General features: G+C 34.8%; 1 protein-coding gene across 1 annotated transcript; it reads right to left on the bottom strand.

Annotated features, from left to right (window-relative positions):
- Positions 1-7,203: 7,203 nt before the first annotated feature.
- On the bottom strand, positions 7,204-8,191 carry LOC122815519 (C3a anaphylatoxin chemotactic receptor-like). Its single transcript, XM_044088078.1, has one exon. The coding sequence runs from the start codon at positions 8,164-8,166 to the stop codon at positions 7,204-7,206; it is 963 nt and encodes a 320-aa protein (XP_043944013.1). The 5' UTR covers positions 8,167-8,191.
- Positions 8,192-18,792: the final 10,601 nt, after the last annotated feature.

The following is an 18,792-nucleotide window of genomic DNA, read 5'->3' as shown; positions in this document are numbered from 1 at the left end:
TATACTTATACTTTTTATTTTGAAACGTAGTATTATATAAAACTCAAGGTACTGGATTTGCTTTTTTGTTTTTTTATTTTCTGAGTTTGGAACTGTTTTATCATTTCTTAGTGGATTTATTACATAAAACTCTTGTTTGTTTCTTGTTTACAGTGATCAGTCACCTTTACATTAGTAATACACTGATCACAATTGTTTGTTGTTGATTTAATTATAAGTTTATAAGAGAAATTAAAGCCTGAATGGAAGAGCAGTAGACATCATAAGCTACTTAATTTATACATTATTCTCCTCTAACAATTATTATGTTTTGGGCTTGGAAAGAGTAACGAAGGTGGTTAGGACGGTTACTCTAATAGATTTATATTTGTCTGTTAGACTAGTAATGTCTTTCATTCCATGTTTAGAGTGGAAAAGAATTCTCATAAGTGCAAATTTTGTTAATAGGTTTTTATTCAATTCTTTTTCAAATGTTAAAATGCCTGATCAAAAGTCCTTACTATCGATATTCATGAAAAAAAAAAATGTTGATTAAGATAATTAGAAATGTACTAATTAATATAGAAAAGAAAAAAACCCAAGACCAGCGAAAATACCACAAACAACAAACACTGGTGCACCAGAAGAACGAGCCCAGGAAATAATGTAAAATAGTTTATTCAACGTTTTCGTCACTTAGACTTCATCAGAATAATAATCTCTGCTAAAACACCAGCATATACACTCTATACCAATCTTTAACAAATTTGCAAATCAATTAAACAATTAATTAATTACATAATTAGTAAAACATTTAAAAACAATAAAATGTTATATTAATATACATAACAACACATTTCAAACTCTCAATTTATTGTTGACTAAAACATTTAATATTTATCATATCATTCAGGCCTGGGGGAACATCTGCTCCCAGCCTTAATTGCCACAATGTTTCCTTTCTTTCTCAATACAGCCATTTCCATTTTCAGATCACAACTCCCTTGTACTGGAAATTCACATAGAGTTTAAACCGTTAGTTATTACTTCTAGGATTCCTTCATACATTACAAAAATCAAAGAATTTAAACCTTGGCTAATTTCTAACTCCATTTATTTGTAGAGATTAATTACAAACCAGAAATTATATATATATATATATATATATATATATATATATATATATATATATATATATATATATATATATATATGGTAAAAACATCAGCTGGCTCAAAAATAAACTTAAAGAATGGGAATCAGAATTACAGGAATTACAAAATCAACTTTTATTACTTAAGTCCAATAAGAATTTAACTGATACGGACAATAAAAATAAAATAGAAGAAGCAAATAAAAAGTAAAATGAAATGCTATCCCATTAAACTAATTTAGCCATAGAGAGATTAACAATAATCTCTTATGCTACTTTGCCAAACCATCTACATAATTTATCTATGAAAGTTAAAATGCAATCGAAAACCAATAACTTTGTTAGTATATTACACGAGGAAAGGAAGAAGAAAGTCTCAGACATACATGATATTTTAGCTGCTTTTAAATGTCATCATGCTGAACATAATAAAAGCAAAATAGGCATAAAGGAAAATTGGAATCTAGAAAATATAACCGCAGCATTAAAAACATTTCTGAAGAACTAAAGTTAGAATTACAGAAACCAATAACACAGAAAGAAAGTATAGTCTAGATCGAAGAAAGTAAACCAATAAGGCACCGGGGATAGATGGCTTAATCATAGAATTGTATAAATTATTTCCCAGCTCCATAACTTCTCTCCTGCATAAAATCTTTCTTGATGTCCAATCATTAGCAAAACTCCCACCTTCATGGAGATATTCTTTAATTACCCCTATCTTAAAAGAAAATAAAGACCTCACTCAATATAACTCTTACAGACCAATATCTTTGTTGAATAATGATTATAAAATCTTTATGTCAATAATGGTCAGCAGAATGAAAATCCCTCTGACTAAAATAATTAATGAAGATCAAAGTAGTTTTATATATAATAGGCATATTAACACTAATTGATTATTTAAATAGAGGAAATCAAGATGCATTGATAATTGGTTCTAAATATTGAAAATACTTTTGATTCCATAAACTGGGATTATTTAGTTAAAGTTTTGGATATAGTTGACTTCCCTCTCTCCTTTATCACACTTATAAAGAAAGTTTATGAGAATAACAGCATTTATCAAAATAGGTCCTTTTATCTCTGACGCAATTCTGATCACTAGAGGTACTAGACAAGGATGTTCCATGTCACCTATTTTATTTGCACTGGCCATAGAGATTCTTGCAATCTTAATGCACAATAATTCAAAGATAAGCTGGATAGATGTATATAATTAATATAGTTCTAAAATAATGTTGTTTGCTGATGATGTGCTTCTCACTCTGCCAAACTCTAAAGAAGTATTAGATGAAATAGACTTGTTAGTAGGACACTTTCAAAAACTCTTAGACCTTTACTTTAGCAAATCAAAATCAAAGTTTTTGTTGTTAAAAAAGATGAGGTACAGTTATCTGTAAACCATATTATTGGCAAGCAAGTTCCAGGTTTAGACTATTTGGGGATAGTACTGTGTAAGAATAAGGTAGAGATACTAAACACCAGTTACAGAAACATCATAGAATTAATCAAAACATTGGTGAATAAATGGAATAACATGCTTATAACATTTGAAGACAGATTATAACTGAAAAAAAATAGTCTTACTACCTCAAGTATTGTAGATAGCACAGCCTCTTATATTACTACCAGAAAAAAGATTCCTTAAAGAAATTATGTCAATTTTCTTAAAAAAATTATGGTACCCCCCCAAAAAAATAATAGAGTGGCATGTTACCATCATATTAGATAATGGGAACAAGGGGAGCTAAAATTTCCAGATCTTGAAACATACATAAGGGTTTACATACTAAAAACAGCGATAGAATGGGTAAATCCTACAGTCACAGATAAAGATGATAGAATATGGTACTATTTGTGTATAAACTTACAATATAAAATAGCAAAACCAACCAAATTAAGTCTAATAAATCATATTTTTGATGTCTTTAGGAAATGTATTAATATGAATATGGACATAAACATTTGGTTTACATTATTAACCCCATTTAGTATTACAAGGAATTTCTATGACAGAGTACATAGATGGGGAAATAGGAACTTAATATGTTAGTTTCATTGCATAAAAAAATCAATAGATCTTGGAAACACAACATTTAATGTCAGCCTATGGATTAACTTCAAATGATTGGTTAATACTGCACAGTGTTTTAACATACTCTAAGGATCTATGTAGAATACTAAACAATCCTTTACAAGTACACCGAGATTCATAATTTGGCTGTTTGAAATAATTTATAATAATACTAATACAAGAAATGAGTTATCATTCTTATATAATGTATTAATTGCTTACAAAACAGCTCCTAAAGTATCTTATTGGCAATATTTAACTAAAGGTATACAAACTCTTTTATCACTAGAAGATAAGACAAATATGTTACTGTCAGTTAAACTAGCATCCCATTCACAATACTGGAGAATATTTCAATGGAAATATCTACATAGATCCTTTTTAACACCTGAGACAATTTCAAAGATAAACTCTTCCAGTAATAATTTATGCTTGAGATGGCAATCATTAGTTAATGCCGACTGCTCCCATGTTTTTTGGGATTGTACCAGTAATAAAACATATTGGAATTAGATTAACAGTTTCCTACTAGCAATCTATACATATATATATGGTTTGACTAAATGTTTATCTTATTAAATGTAATTATTGATCCTCACTTGAAAAAGAAGGACTTGTATTTAATATGGACCATACTAGCAACAGCTAGAAAATGTATAACCAGAAGATGGAAATCCAGCACAGCACCTACCATTGAAGAATTTCTATGTCTACTGAAGAAGTCTGTATTAATGGAGATCAAAACTAAAGAATTAAGAATCTTTCCCAAGCCATTAGTTAATAACCCATGGAGAAAAGTTTTGACATTGATTGACACCATGCAATTGGAATCCGACTCTTCCTGATAATTTAAATACAATTTATTAAAATCATTATCTTTACAGAGACCTGTTGTCTTAATCTGTCAGGCTAACTGTAAATATTGTATATAGTTAAGCATTTTATTTAATGTAAACAATCATTATTATGTTATATCTTCAAAATAAAAACAATTTGAGTAAAAAAAAAAAAACTAAGCCGATTGTTAAAGTCAAGTCACTTTCTATATGTAATGAGGCATTCTGGGTGACGGTAGGATGCTGCTTAAGGCTAGAAACATACCTGCCTGGGACACATTCAGCGAGCTCAATCCTGTCTCTCTTCATATAGTCCAGAGACGTAAGTCTCAAGTCATTCACGTCAACATAGACTATGACAGAGTCATAACAATAACTATTGTTGAGAGACTTGAGTCCACGTGTGACTTGGTGGATTCTAACACATGACAAACAACTAACTGTGACTTTCTCCTTATCCAGTCTGGTGAGGGGCACATCTGTTGTGTCTCAGAATGGAGTCTCCTATGACTAATATGTTAGGTTTATGGTTAGGCCTTAGTTGCTGTGAAACACAGGGGTGTGGACTATCTGTGGTATGTGGTGGGCTGTTTATTTTTGTTTGGGTAGGTTTTTGTTGAGGAGCCCCGCATATGTTGGTGTGTGTTGTGTAGGTTTGGATAGTGTTTGAGGTGAGGTGTTTGTGCTGACAACTTTCTCAGTGCCAGATATGCTGGCTTGTGAGGGAGAGAGCATAGACTCTAGGCTCTTAATGTAATTGCATCTCTCACAAATTGTGTTCCTAGGTGGTAGCAGCAGAGGGTCGTCCATGTACATGAGACAGTTGCTACACTGTCTCAGGATGCCCATATCATGCAGACTGGCAGGAGAAACTATAGGAAATGCTATCCATATTTGTCTGAATCTGAGAGAGAGAGAGGCCATAGACAGCTAAGGGGGTAAAGGGTGGAAGGTCTAAGATGAGTACTATTAGGTGATCACACAAGTGCTACTAAGGGAAATTTGTAGCTGGAATACCTCACAATGGGTTAAAAACAGTGCAGTTGTGGTGCAAGATGTGCAAGCAAGCCCAAACCATCTCAAATGTGGGGTTTACATACCATCAAAAATAGTCTAGTAACAAAGAAATCTATCAAATCCTGCTATCCCCTGCTCTCTTTACCAATCAACTTGTGCCACACAAGGTCCAGGCAGCCCTGCTACTCTCACTAGCAGAGAAGATAGGCCCCTACCAACACAAGATGGCTTCCAGAAGCACAGAAAGCAAACACAAGACGGCTGCCAGGAACACAGAAGGCATAAACAAACAGCTTTGGATGCAGCAAACCTGTATCCAGTCTATAATACTCAATTTAAGGGTTAAGAACACAGTAAAAGTCATAACAGTTGTCTTCCAGACTTATCTTCCAGGGTTCAGGAATGTAACCAGTGTAGAGGCTTAGATTAAAGAGGTTAAGTAGGGGGTTCAGAAAGGCCATATTTGGCACCAATAATCAGGCAACCTGGTATGTTATGAGAGCCCATGGATGAAGTATTCTTAGTTTTTGAGAGGGATGAGACAACTTGTTCCATATTAAATAAAGGGGAGGCTGGGACTGTAGAATCTGTGGGATAACTAAAACCTGGGGTGGGGTCAGATTTAAACTACATTTGTTAGACAGGACATTAGCTATTTTCTTTGCATCAGTGAGTGTAGTATCATTGTGGACGAGCGCCAAACACTGTTGGGTGTTAGTTCTTAAATTTCCAACATAGCCAAAGAAAGATTTGCAGTTATATTTGGATTAAGGGCTACTTTATGTTCATACTCAGCTTTGCTAGCCGCATGTGTGTGTGTGTGTGTGTGTGTGTGTGTGTGTGCATAAATGTATATATTTTTTTCTCTTTACATACACATATATATATATATATATATATATATATATATATGTGTGTGTGTGTGTGTGTGTGTGTGTGTGTGTGTGTGCCGGTCTCTCACTCTGTGTGTGTGTGTGTGTGTGTGTGTGTGTGTGTGTGTGTGTGTGTGTGTGTGTGTGTGTGTGTGCGCTACCTGTATGAATGAAATTATTTTCTGTATGCTAGTATATAATTATAGAAGATAGGAAGGGAATGATTTGCTGTATTTAGTTGTTTGAATGCTTTCTGAGACAGAATGATTTTCTGGACTATACTCATTGGGACAAAAGTAGGTGTTGGGATACTCACTGGTTCACAATTAGTTAGGGTGTTCTGTTCTATGGGTCAGAATTAGTTGTTGGGGTACTCAGTGAGATAGAATGAGTTGCTAGGCTTTAGTCAAATGATCAAAATTGGTTATTGGGTTACTCACTGTGTAAAAATGTGGGGTACTTGGTGATGTATAGCAACTTTCTCTCTGTACACTTCAGGGAAGTACATGATTAGGAACTGGAATGACTTTAGGGGAGAACTCACTGTAACAGAATTACTAGGTATGCAGTGCTCACTGGGCTAGAATCTGATAAGTTGCTTTATTCACAAAATTGTCCATCCCACAGATGTTTTATTTCACACCAGAATGACACAACAGACTGAAGGAGATTGACAGACACATAAAGTAAGAAATTAATCAGTGAAACCATTAAATTGTAAAGTAGCATACACCCAGACAGAGCGAGTGTTAAACTATTTTACCAGGCTAACGTCTATCTGAACATGGCTGTGTGGGTATGCCTGAGGTGATCATTATTTAAAGATAAATTAACTTTATTTTCATCAGTGTACTGAGGGTCGACATGTGAAACTTGAGGTACCCGAGCACCTTGGTGCAGGGTCCTGACATTAGCTAGCAACAATTAAAGACATTCTTCCACAATATAAAGCATATTATTGCAATTTAAGAAATACTGTGTCTCTTTCCATAAAGAGAATACAACTGAAAGGACTGCAAACTTTTTCAAACATATCTAATCCTTTTCCACTAGAAAGTGACAGGAGCAGAAAAACTGGGTCAAGAGTTTTTCATCTACAGCCAGAATCGATGCTTCTGTCTGTTACTAGGTTTGCATCCGTTGTTACTTTCAGTACATAATCCAGGCAAAAGTGATGTACTTCCCAAACCTGGCATTTGGTTTACACAGTTTGCATTCTTTCTTCAGTCAGTGACTTAGATTTGGACCTGGTGTACACACTTGACTGAGTCATTTCCTCAGTGAATACATTTTTAGTGCTGTCCTGACTGATTTTCTCAACTTCTTCTTGAAGTCCTGCCCAACAATAACATATATTATTGGGTTCACGCAACTATTAACATAAGCAAGGCTCTGAGTAAGATTAGACAACACAATGAATGTTGGAGATCTCCGCATTTTTTCATTGGTTGCAAGTAAAAGTTCTATCACATGATATGGCAACCAACAGATAAAAAAAGCAATAATCACAGCGCATAACATTTTGTATGTCTTATTGCAACCTAAATACCGAACATTCTTTACTTTAAACATAAGTAGACTAGAACTAGCTGTAATAATGAAAAATGGTAAAACAAAACCAAAGACAAACCAGGAAATTCTAAGACCAAGGATGGCATTTTGATTTTTGATTGTACAAGTAGTCTTTTTTGATAAAGTGTCTGTAGAGGCATTCTGAAATACTGCAGATGGAACAGCTAATATTAATGCCAACAGCCATACTGCAAAACACACAATTGCAGCCATGGATGTGGTTCTTGTATTTTGACACCAGACTGGTCTGAGGACTAGAACGCAGCGATCTATGCTGACTACAGTAAGGAGAAAAACACTAGCAAACATATTTAATATTTTTGCAGCAGGTATGATCTTACATAAGAAGCTACCAAATGGCCAATGATAATCCAGTGCAAACTGTGTGATTAAAAATGGTAAACTCATGCAGCAGAGGAAATCTGCAACTGAAAGGTTAAGGAACCAAATAATGTTCACTGTCTTTTTCAATTCAAGTCCGGTTATCCAGATAACAAGGGTGTTTCCCAAGATTCCCACCAGAAACACAATGATGTAAGCAATCATGGATGTTATTCGAAGTGTGGAGAGGTGAAAATGTACACCATGATCGTAGTCATAATCCAGAGAAATGTTGTAATCAAAGCTGTCAGAATTATTGCCTTGTGTGACATTTGCCATCGATGTTTTCAGGCTTAACAAATGCTACACTCTGAAAAAGACAAAAAAGCAGATTAAATTGCGAATTATGGTGCATCTTCATTTCAAAATAACTATGTAATAATTATTTCTAAATCTGTACTATAAAACCAAACAAAGTACAAATCACAAGGACCAGCACTTAGGTGAACCAGATTTGGATAGCAAGAAATCCAAAAGCAGAAACAAAAATTCAAAATCTGGAAATGTAGGGTTCAGCAAAAAAGCAGGTTAAATATCGAGTACTTTATTTCTATACAAATCACAGAGCTTTCGGGAATAACCCTTCCTCAGTGTGTAATACAATAGTTAATACACTCATTTAAATACCTAACCCAAATCACATGACACAATCCAAATAAGTAATTAAGAACAAGAATGAAAGTAGAATTCCTTATATATTACCTTTTTAAAATTCTTCACATTCTGAACAGAAAATTATATAGCAAAAATAACATATAAACATATAAATATATATTTACACACATTGATAATCTCACTTTAAAACCATATGTCTCTTTTTTAACGTAGATTTCACACTAACTGCTACATTCAGACCTGGTGGTCAGTCTGCTTCCAGGAGAGTTATGCATGAATATTCATCATCATCATCATTATCATCTTTCGGATGTTCCTGTTAGGGGTTGCCACAGCGGATCATCTCTTTCCATTTCTTCCTGTCCTCTGCATCTTGCTCTGTCACACCAACCACCTGCATGTCCTCTCTCACCACATCCATAAACCTTATCTTAGGCCTTCCTCTTTTCCTGTTACCTGGCAGCTCCATCCTTAGCATCTTTTTCCCAATATACTCAGCATCCCTACTCAACTCATGTCCAAACCAACGTAATCTTGCCTCTCTGGCTTTGTCTCCAAACCTTCCAACCTGGGCTGACCCTCTAATATACTTATTCCTAATCCTGTCCACCCTCGTCACACCCAGTGCAAATCTTAACATCATTAACTCTGCCACATCCAGCTCAAACTCCTGCCTTTTTGTCAATGCCACTGTCTCCAACCCATATAACATAGCTGGTCTCACTACCCTTTGTAGACCTTCCCTTTCACTCTTACTGGTACTCGACTGTCACAAATCACTCCTGACACTCTTCTCCACCCACTCCATCCTGCCTGTACTGTCTTCTTCACCTTTCTTCCACACACACCATTATTCTGAATTATTGATCGCAAGTATTTAAACTCATCCACCTTCACCACCTCTACTTCCTGCATCCTCACCATTCCTCTATCCTCCCTCTCATTCACACACATATATTCTGTCTTAGTCCTGCTGACCTTCATTCCTCTTCTCTCTAGAGCATATCTCCATCTCTCCAGGATCTCCTCCTCCTGTTCCCTACTCTCACTACAGATCACAATGTCATCTGCAAACATCATAGTCCATGGGGACTCCTGTCCGATCTTGTCTGTCAACCTGTCCATCACCATTGCAAATAAGAAAGGTCTCAGAGCTGATCCTTGATATAATCCCACCTCCACCTTAAACGCATCCATCATGCCCACCACAGACCTCACCGCTATCACACTACCCTTGTACATATCCTGTACCACTCTTACATACTTCTCTGACACTCCCGACTTCCTCATACAATACCACAACTCCTCTCTAGGCACCCTGTCATATGCTTTCTCTAAGTCTACAAAAACACAATGCAACTCCTTCTGACCTTCTCTGTACTTCTCCAACAACACTCTCAGAGCAAACATTGCATCTGTAGTGCTCTTTCCCGGCATGAAACCATACTGCTGATCACTAACATTCACGTCCCTTCTTAACCTAGCTTCCACTACTCTTTCCCATAAGTTCATGCTGTGACTGATCAATTTAATCTTTCTGTAGTTACTACAGCTCTGCATATCACCCTTATTCTTAAAAATCGGTACCAAAACACTTTTTTCCATTCCTCAGGCATCCTCTCACTTTCCAAAATTTCATTAAATAATCTGGTTAAAAATTCCACTGCCATTTCACCTAAACACCTCCATACTTCCACAGGTATGTCATCTGGACCAACAGCCTTTCCATTCTTCATCCTCTTCATAGCTATCCTTACTTCCTCCTTGCTAATCCATGGCACTTCATGATTCACTGTCCTCACATCATCCAACCTTCTCTCCCTCTCATTCTCATCATTCATCAACTCCTCTTAGTACTCTTTCCATCTGCTCAATGCACTCTCCTCACTTGTGAGTATGTTTCCCTCATTATCCTTTATCACCCTTACCTGCTGCACATCTTTACTAGCTCGATCCCTCTGTCTAGCCAGTTGGTACAGGTAATTTTCTCAATCCTTAGTGTCCAACCTTTCATACAACTCTTCATATGTCTTATCCTTCACCTTTGTCACCTCTCTCTTTGCCATGCACCTCATCTCCTTATACTCCTGTCTATTTTCTTCATCTCTCTGACAATCCCACTTCTTCTTTGCCAACCTCTTTCTCTGTATACTCTCCTGTACTTCCTCATTCCACCACCATGTCTCCTTGTCGTCCTTCCTCTGTCCAGATGTCATACCGAGCACCTTTCTAGCTGTCTCCCTTACTAGCTCTGCTGTAGTTACCCAACTATTTGGTAACTCTTCGCTGCCACCCAGTGCCTGTCTTAACTCTTCCCTGAACCCCACCTCATAATTAACCTTTTTTCAGTTTCCACCATTTGATCCTTGGTGCTGCCCTCACACTCCTCCTCCTCTTCTTGATCACCAACGTCATCTTACAAACCACCATCCTATGCTGCCTAACTACACTTTCCCCGGTCACCACTTTACAGTCTCCAATCTCCTTCAAACTGGCCCTCCTACATAATATATAATCCACCTGTGTGCATCTTATGCATGAATATTTAATCATTAAGTCGTCACCTCTTTTACCTGTATATTTTATATCTGCTACTCTAAAATTAAATTTATGATTGTCCCTCTTTTCTCTCATGTGCCTACCTAAAGCATTACTATTCACTTGTCTGCACATCTCCAGCTTGTTTTCAATAATCCTAGTTTTCAATCTCTTTGTGCATTTTCCTATATAAAAAGCAGTACATGCCACACAACAGGCCATATATATAATGGCAGTAGTGTTTCAGGTGGCAAAGCATTTAAACAGGTATTTTCTACCTGTACCAGGGTGTGTAAACTCTTTACTAGTTTCAATATCATCACAGCATTTACTTTTATAGCAAGGAAATGTGCCGTGCTTCTTACTTATTTCAGGTCTTTGTCCAATGAAGTCTTTATAACATAGTCTTCATTTAAGGTTGGAACACGTCTGATATGAGAAAGATGATTATCACCTACTATCTTTAAAATCCCAGTTTTAGTTTTAAGAATCCGCCCAATTATTCCTAATAATATTCCTGATATCTCTTGATCGTCTGCTGTACGTAGTAGTATATCACATGCGTCTGTTCGTAATCTTTTCTTTCTTACTATTATCATCAGGTCCCAAATAATATTCAGAGAAATGACGTCTTGCCTCCCTATCTCTCTTACTTACAACCTCCTGGGTTATTTGTTGTAACGTCTCACTATTATAAGCACACTGTTTAAACTCTGTGGCCATTCTATTCAACTCAAAATAAAAATTCTCTTCTTCTGTATTCAGCTGACTAGCCCTTAACATTTGCCCTTTCACCACAGCTTTAATACTACTTATATGAACATAGCAGCTAGTGTGTACCTCTTTCTTATGAATAGGAGTGGCAATATTATAAGTGTAGTTAAGCATACATCTAGATAGGTAATCTTATCATTAGAAAACTGCATTGGAAATTTCAAAAAATCAGTGGTGCAGTTTAAATAATCCACAAATATATGCAATTCTTTATCACTTCCAGCTCCAAAAAAGGAACACATCATCTACAAAACATTTAAAAAACAGGACTTTCCCCCCAAACATATGTGAAGTATTATAAATAGTCTTCTTCCCATTGAGGTATTACAATAATGCCATGTGTGTTAGGCATTGTGGTGTCCATAGCTACTCCATTTTTCTGTAAATAAACACAGTCATTAAATATAAACACATAATTAGCCAATAACAATTCAGCAAGTTCACATAGCACTTCCACTTCACTAGCAGCCTTGTCTGTTAGGTATTATGAGTGTTTTAGCTATTGTATTACACACTGAGGAAGGGTTATTCTTGAAAGCTCTGTGATGTATATTGGAATAAAGTACTTGATATTTAACCTGTTTTTTTGCTCAAATCTATGTATCCAGATTTTTGTTTTTGCTATAAAACCAAACCCCATTTCATTGTGTTTTAATCCCATCCATTACATTACAGAATACACAAACTGCTGTCCTTCTATAGACCCGAGCCCTCTGTTCTCAGTAAATCACTCATCTTATGTACTGACTTGCATGCATGTGTGCAAAGCAAAGACAAAAATATGGACAAGATACATATTTTTAATCATGTCAAGCAGCACTCTTATGAGAACCTGCTCCTTTTACATAAAAGTAATTTATATTTATCTTCAGAATCCACCTCCACTGTCATTAGAAAAGATGCAGCCCATGATTCCATCACTCTGTGAAAATATGCTTTGCATCCATTTCTGGTTTAATCTGAATCTGTTTTTCTAAATTCTAGATACGCTACATCACCTCTGCAATCAGTTTCTCCATATATCTCCCATATCCTTTCTCTGAACAACTGTAAACAGAACATCTCTCATATTAGTATCCTCCCATGCCTTGTAACATTTTGTATATCCTCTTTTCTACCCACTCAACCAAGGAAAGCCTCCATCATTTTGTCATTCAAAGCAGTATATACATCAAAGCAAACTGTGACACATGCCAACTATCCTTTCATACATTTAATGTTGCTGTTAAATCTAGGTGTAAAGCAGATATTTACACTTTCTTTCATTTTACATCTCCAGGAACATTGGCACATCAATTATGTATACCAAAATTAATAACTGCACACTCTTTATAGTTAAAGTCCAGCTTGTATATTTATTCCAAATTTCAACGTCTTAAGGAGTCTTTGTGTATAAATGCTATTGACTGTGTATTACAATTTACTCAAGCACAGAACCAACTGCAGAAGAAATACATTTTCTTCTATAATTTGTGAGTAATATCAGAATATATACAGACTTTAATGTCACTTGCAATATAAAACTGATCTTTGAAAAAAACATCACTTGTTAGAAAAAATGACTGAAAATGAAACTAAACCATTCTGGAGAAAATTGTTTTCCAGAAGATTATTACTGTAGAAAGAGTGACTATTAAAAATAAGTTTGTGGCAACACATGAATCCACAGCAGAGCATTAAGAGAAAAAACAGCATATGGATTAATCTTCTAAACATGGCTGAAACTATTCACTAACTAACTAAGTAACTAACTAACTCACTAACTAACTAACTAGCCAACTACAGCAGCATTTACAAGGATATGAGGGCGCATATGCTTGTACTTCTGCCTTTGCGCACACGCGTGCACATGTGTGTGTGTGTGTGTGTGTGTGTGTGTGTGTGTGTGTGTGTGTGTGTGTGTGTGTGTGCGCGCACCTGTGTGTGTGCATGTGTCTGTGTGTTTGTGTACCCATTATAAAATATTTACCTAACTTACGTATCAGATCTAAAATAGTTGCTCTAACAAAAATTACATTTACTACATTAACTTTGAAAAATGATGGGAGCAATTAATTTTATATCAATATCTATCTATCTATCTATCTATCTATCTATCTATCTATCTATCTATCTATCTATCTATCCATCTTTCTACCTATCTATCTATTCTATATGAAAAAAGAAAGGCTGTAACCCATCGAATCTTTACATAATGAAAACATTTAACAGGGAAACAAAACAGAAAATCCATGTACAATTTCAAACATAAAGAGAGAGAGATTTGAAAATGTTATGCAAAGAAGTACTGGGCATTGCAAAAGTTTATGACAAAAAGGGTTTATGACATGGTGACTGGGATTGCAAAACTGTGAAATAATTTAGAAAGATAAAAAATATGCATATACCAAGCATGACAAATGTGGAGGGTAATAGGGGGTGTCATAAAATGCTGGGGGCAACCAAAAACATATTTTATGTGGAAATCTAGAACATTTAATAAGTAACTGCGAACAAAAAAATGTTACATTTGTCAGGAAATAGGACATGATGCAAAAAATGTGAATTGAAATGTTATAAATGGAAGACAATTGAACATTTATGGATGGATTGCAAAAATGAAAACAAATATAAGGAAAGCGAAAAAGAAAGAAGAAAATGAACAAAGAGAAAACTAGAAATAGTAGAAATCAAAGAAAACTTAGATGAGAAAAATAATACAGTGGATATAGAAGAAGGTTCTGAAATAAGTGATGAAGAAGACATAAATTGGGGTACTAATATGAATTCTACTGGTAAAAGGGTAAAAAGAGAAAAAGAAAATTTAAAGGGATAAGTACAAAAAAAAAAGGAAATGGATGGAAATAATATAAATAGATAGAGGTATGTATAACTATATAGAGCTAATAATTGGAGCTGGGATAATGGTTAAGGTGTTTGACTAACAGACACAAGGAGCCGTGTTTGATTCTTTCCTGTGTGAGCGAGACTGGCTAGGCTTTGAAGGGCCTGTTAAGGAAACTAGCCTAGCAATTAATTATGAACTTACAAAACAATGAATCTGAGTAAAATGGACATTGTAGATTATGTAAATGTGAATAGTATTAAGAATATAATAATAATAAGAATAGGGATTTTAGAGTGGTGTAATGCATGTTATGTATTGTTATCAGAAAACAACATTTTGGGGGGGGGGCGGGCCATGATGAGACTAGGATAACAGCACTTTTCTTCTTCTCTGCTACTGCATATATTTCTGACAGGAAATTTTATTTCTAAATAATCCTAAACAACTCAGTTAAGTGAATTACAATAAACTTTGGTGTCCTAAAGGAGTATATCAAAAATTGTTCTTAAAATTCAACTATTTCCCTGTTAAAATCTGCAAGAGAACATGTCTTCACTGTATCCTGCTGCATCACGAGTTATACAAAAGCAGCATCTCAAGACTGTGATAGCTTCAGTCATCACTGACTAATATTCAACAATTGTCTTTGAAAATAGATAGACTGGACATGAACATAGATGACTTTAACAAAAACTGTTCCAGCAAATTGAACAAACTAATGAAGCTCTTCAGAAACCAGATTTCCAGCATTGAAGACTCCTTGAATGATATAGAAGGAATCTAAGTGAAGGGGAGAACAATGCTGAATACCTGTTAAAACAGAACAACTCTTTACTAGCCAAAATATATGACCTTGAGAACAGGTCCCCTAGGAACAACATTCATATTTTTGGTCTACCAGAAGCAATAGAAGGTAACAATATGGTTAATTTCTTGTCTACATGGCTCCGTAAAACTTTAGATTTGCCTGAAGCTGTCTCTTTCTTTTGATATATATAGAGATAGAGTACACTGATCTCTGGTTAATCCCGTATCAAAGTCCAGTACTTTCCCTAGGTCCATTGTGTTTAAATTTATTTAATTTCAGGATAAAGAACTGGTACTCAAAACTGCCTGGGCTAAGTCAGCACTTAAAAGTAGAAGGAAACATTAATCATTTTGATAATGACTATTCAGCAACAGTGATGTCTAAAAGGAAACGATTAACAATTAATTTCCCTTATAAGAGAACTTAAGAAAAAGCAGATACAAGTACATTTACTGTTCCCAGCCAAGCTGAAGATTTTTCTTTCTAATGGGGTTAAATTCTTCAAAGCTCTTGACCTTACATTGTCATATCTACAAACTAACAACATTTTGGAACAAATAGAGGATATGGACTCATCCATTATATCCTTAAAAAGACAAATGGAGACAATTGGAAATAAGACCAAAAGATAAACTAGTGCAGCACAGCAGCTAAATGCCCAAAATATACAAAATAATAAAAAATAATAAAAACACAAGGTTGTTTAGGCTGAAGACTTTTAATAAAATAAAATAAAACATAAATATATCAAAAAATGGTAAGTGCTTTCACAGTAGGCACTGCTTTCGCTGTAGGCACTGCTTCTTCAGACCATAATCAAACAAATAAAACACCCAATATATATAGGTCTAATACAACCAATAAGAACAACTTACTCATTTGAGACAAAAAGGTCTGAAGACCTTTCACTGAAGAAACAGTGCCTATTGTAAAAGCGCTTATCAATTTTTGATATATTTATGTTTTATGGTTTATTTTATTTTATTCACCTCACAGCAAGAGGTTCTCTGGTTCGATCCTCGGCTGGGGTGCCTTCTGTGTAGAGTCTGTGTGTGCTCCCTGTGGTCACGTGGGTTTCCTTCGAGTGCTCCAGTTTCCTCCCACATCCCGAAGACATGCTGTAGGTGAAGAAAGGCAAGGATGTAGTAAAAAACAGTTCTTTATTCGCGAACCAATATTGTAAGCGTTTTCAGTCGCACTGCAAATGCACAACCTTCATCAGACAAATTCAATGAATTACTAAGAAACACTTTAAAAAGTTTCATCAAGTGACATCATCATCATCATTGTATCACCTTGACCCCAAAATTTAAAGTAACACAACCCCCTTGTCATCGCAAAAATACAAAAGCAAACCTTAACAGCGTTCATTAGTATAATTCATTAAATCATAATATAATTCATACAAATTCCATTTAGTATAACTTCATATCAATGACATTTATGAACATAATATTTATAAATATAATTATAAATATAACCTTCATACCCTATAAAATAATAAAAAAATAATAATAATAAATATATGTACACACACTAAACATAAACATATATATATATATATATATATATATATATATATATTTTTTTTTTTTTTTAATTATAGCACAAGATGAATATATGGATCAAATGATTTAATCCAAAAAATTACATGGTATTTCCCCTAAAATACGCACATATTTATAATGTTAATGTCTTTCTAAAGCCTTTAATTTCAGTATACATTTCAGGGAACTAATTTCATTAAGTCCAGGGTACATATAGGCATTTGTCAACAATTACCACCACGATTCCCTTTGTTCTAGTCTTAGGAACCATGGACCACCCCTAGGATCAACTTTCACTTGTTCAACCACCAAAAATAGAAAAAAAAATGTTCATTATATTCATTAATATGTATAGCTAGAGCATTGGTACAATCTTTCTTCATTATACAGCACTGATGTTCATACATTCTCTGCATAAGATGGCATTCGATCTTCTCAATATAGAATTGTGGAAACCGTTGACACTCTGCCAAATATCCAAAAAGAAAGAACAACGCTGCAAATAAACTGAACAATACCCACGAAAAGCAGCTACACCAGTCCGGAATCGCCAAGGCAAAAGTCAAACTCACAATTAGGTACTGACCACAATACTTTATTAACGTGCAAAATTATATGCCACAAGCAACACACATGTTTTCGTCAGAATAAAGACTTCTTCAGATAAAATCCATCAAACAAACTGCAACTTAAATAGTATCCACCCCCCACAGGTTCAATCAATCAATTAAAGGAAAACAATAAATTTTATACAAAAAGTATATATACAAAAATTTTTTTCACATATACTTACTTTTACATAAAATTAAATAAAATACTAAAATATAATATATAATATATGTATACTTACTATAAAATACTGCAATTAATAAAATTATATATTGCACTTTTTATAATAAATAATAATAATCATTACCAAACTAAATACATCTAGCTTTCAGCTTTAAAAAAGGCACTATAGAAATGGATTCATTTAAACCTGGGGCTTTTGTAGCTTCCAGCAAAATCTGCCAAAAGGTTTCCCTATGTGCTAAACTAGCCTCCCAGGGCCCACCTCTTATATCCTTTGGAACCATTTCTATTGCAAAAAACAAAAATTTTGCGCCATCACATTCTGTGGTATGCTTATACAATGCATTGGTAATTTTAAACTTGGCTATGTAATACATATGTTCATATATGTGCCTTTTAAATTGTCGCTCAGTTTTTCCGACGTAAAACGCCAGGCACATTTGACATACAGCCAAATAAACCAATCCACTGGACATACAATTATAATAACCATTGGTCTTGATATCCCTCTCTTGACTCTCCAAATACAAATGACTGCCTTGCATTACAAACTTACAGGACGAACAACGCCCACATTTGTATGTGCCCATTTTATTTCTTGAAGTTTGCATAACATACTCCTGATGTTCCAATAATCTTTTCATATTTTGTCCCCTTCTATATATTGTTTTAACTGACCTGGCCTTAAATGTACTCACATCAGTTAGTTCTTGAAACATGGACCATTCTTTTTCGACAATGTTCTTAATATGGAATACATTGCCACTAAAGTTGGTAATAAAGGTAAAATTACCAGGGTTTGTTCCTATTTTACCCGTAGAGGTCCCCCTATCAGACCCTATACACATTTCACCCAAAATGGGTTTAAACCTGGTGCTTCGAGCTGCACTAACCTCTTCTTGTACTGAGGTTATCATTTCAATAGGGTAACCTCTCTCCAAAAATAAAGATGTTAAGACCCCACATTCTAGCCTAAAATCCTCATCAATAGAGGTCATTCGTGA

Source organism: Protopterus annectens, chromosome 1.part1 (genome assembly GCF_019279795.1).
Source record: "Protopterus annectens isolate FY-2018-M chromosome 1.part1, PAN1.0, whole genome shotgun sequence".
Taxonomy (NCBI): domain Eukaryota; kingdom Metazoa; phylum Chordata; order Ceratodontiformes; family Protopteridae; genus Protopterus; species Protopterus annectens.
The sequence above is the reverse complement of the archived record's forward strand: the minus strand, read 5'-3'. Positions and strand labels throughout refer to the sequence as shown.

Bases quoted from the DNA above. Each gene is read 5' to 3' on its own strand.
- LOC122815519 (XM_044088078.1), bottom strand. From the start codon at position 8,166: ATGGCAAATGTCACACAAGGCAATAATTCTGACAGCTTTGATTACAAC.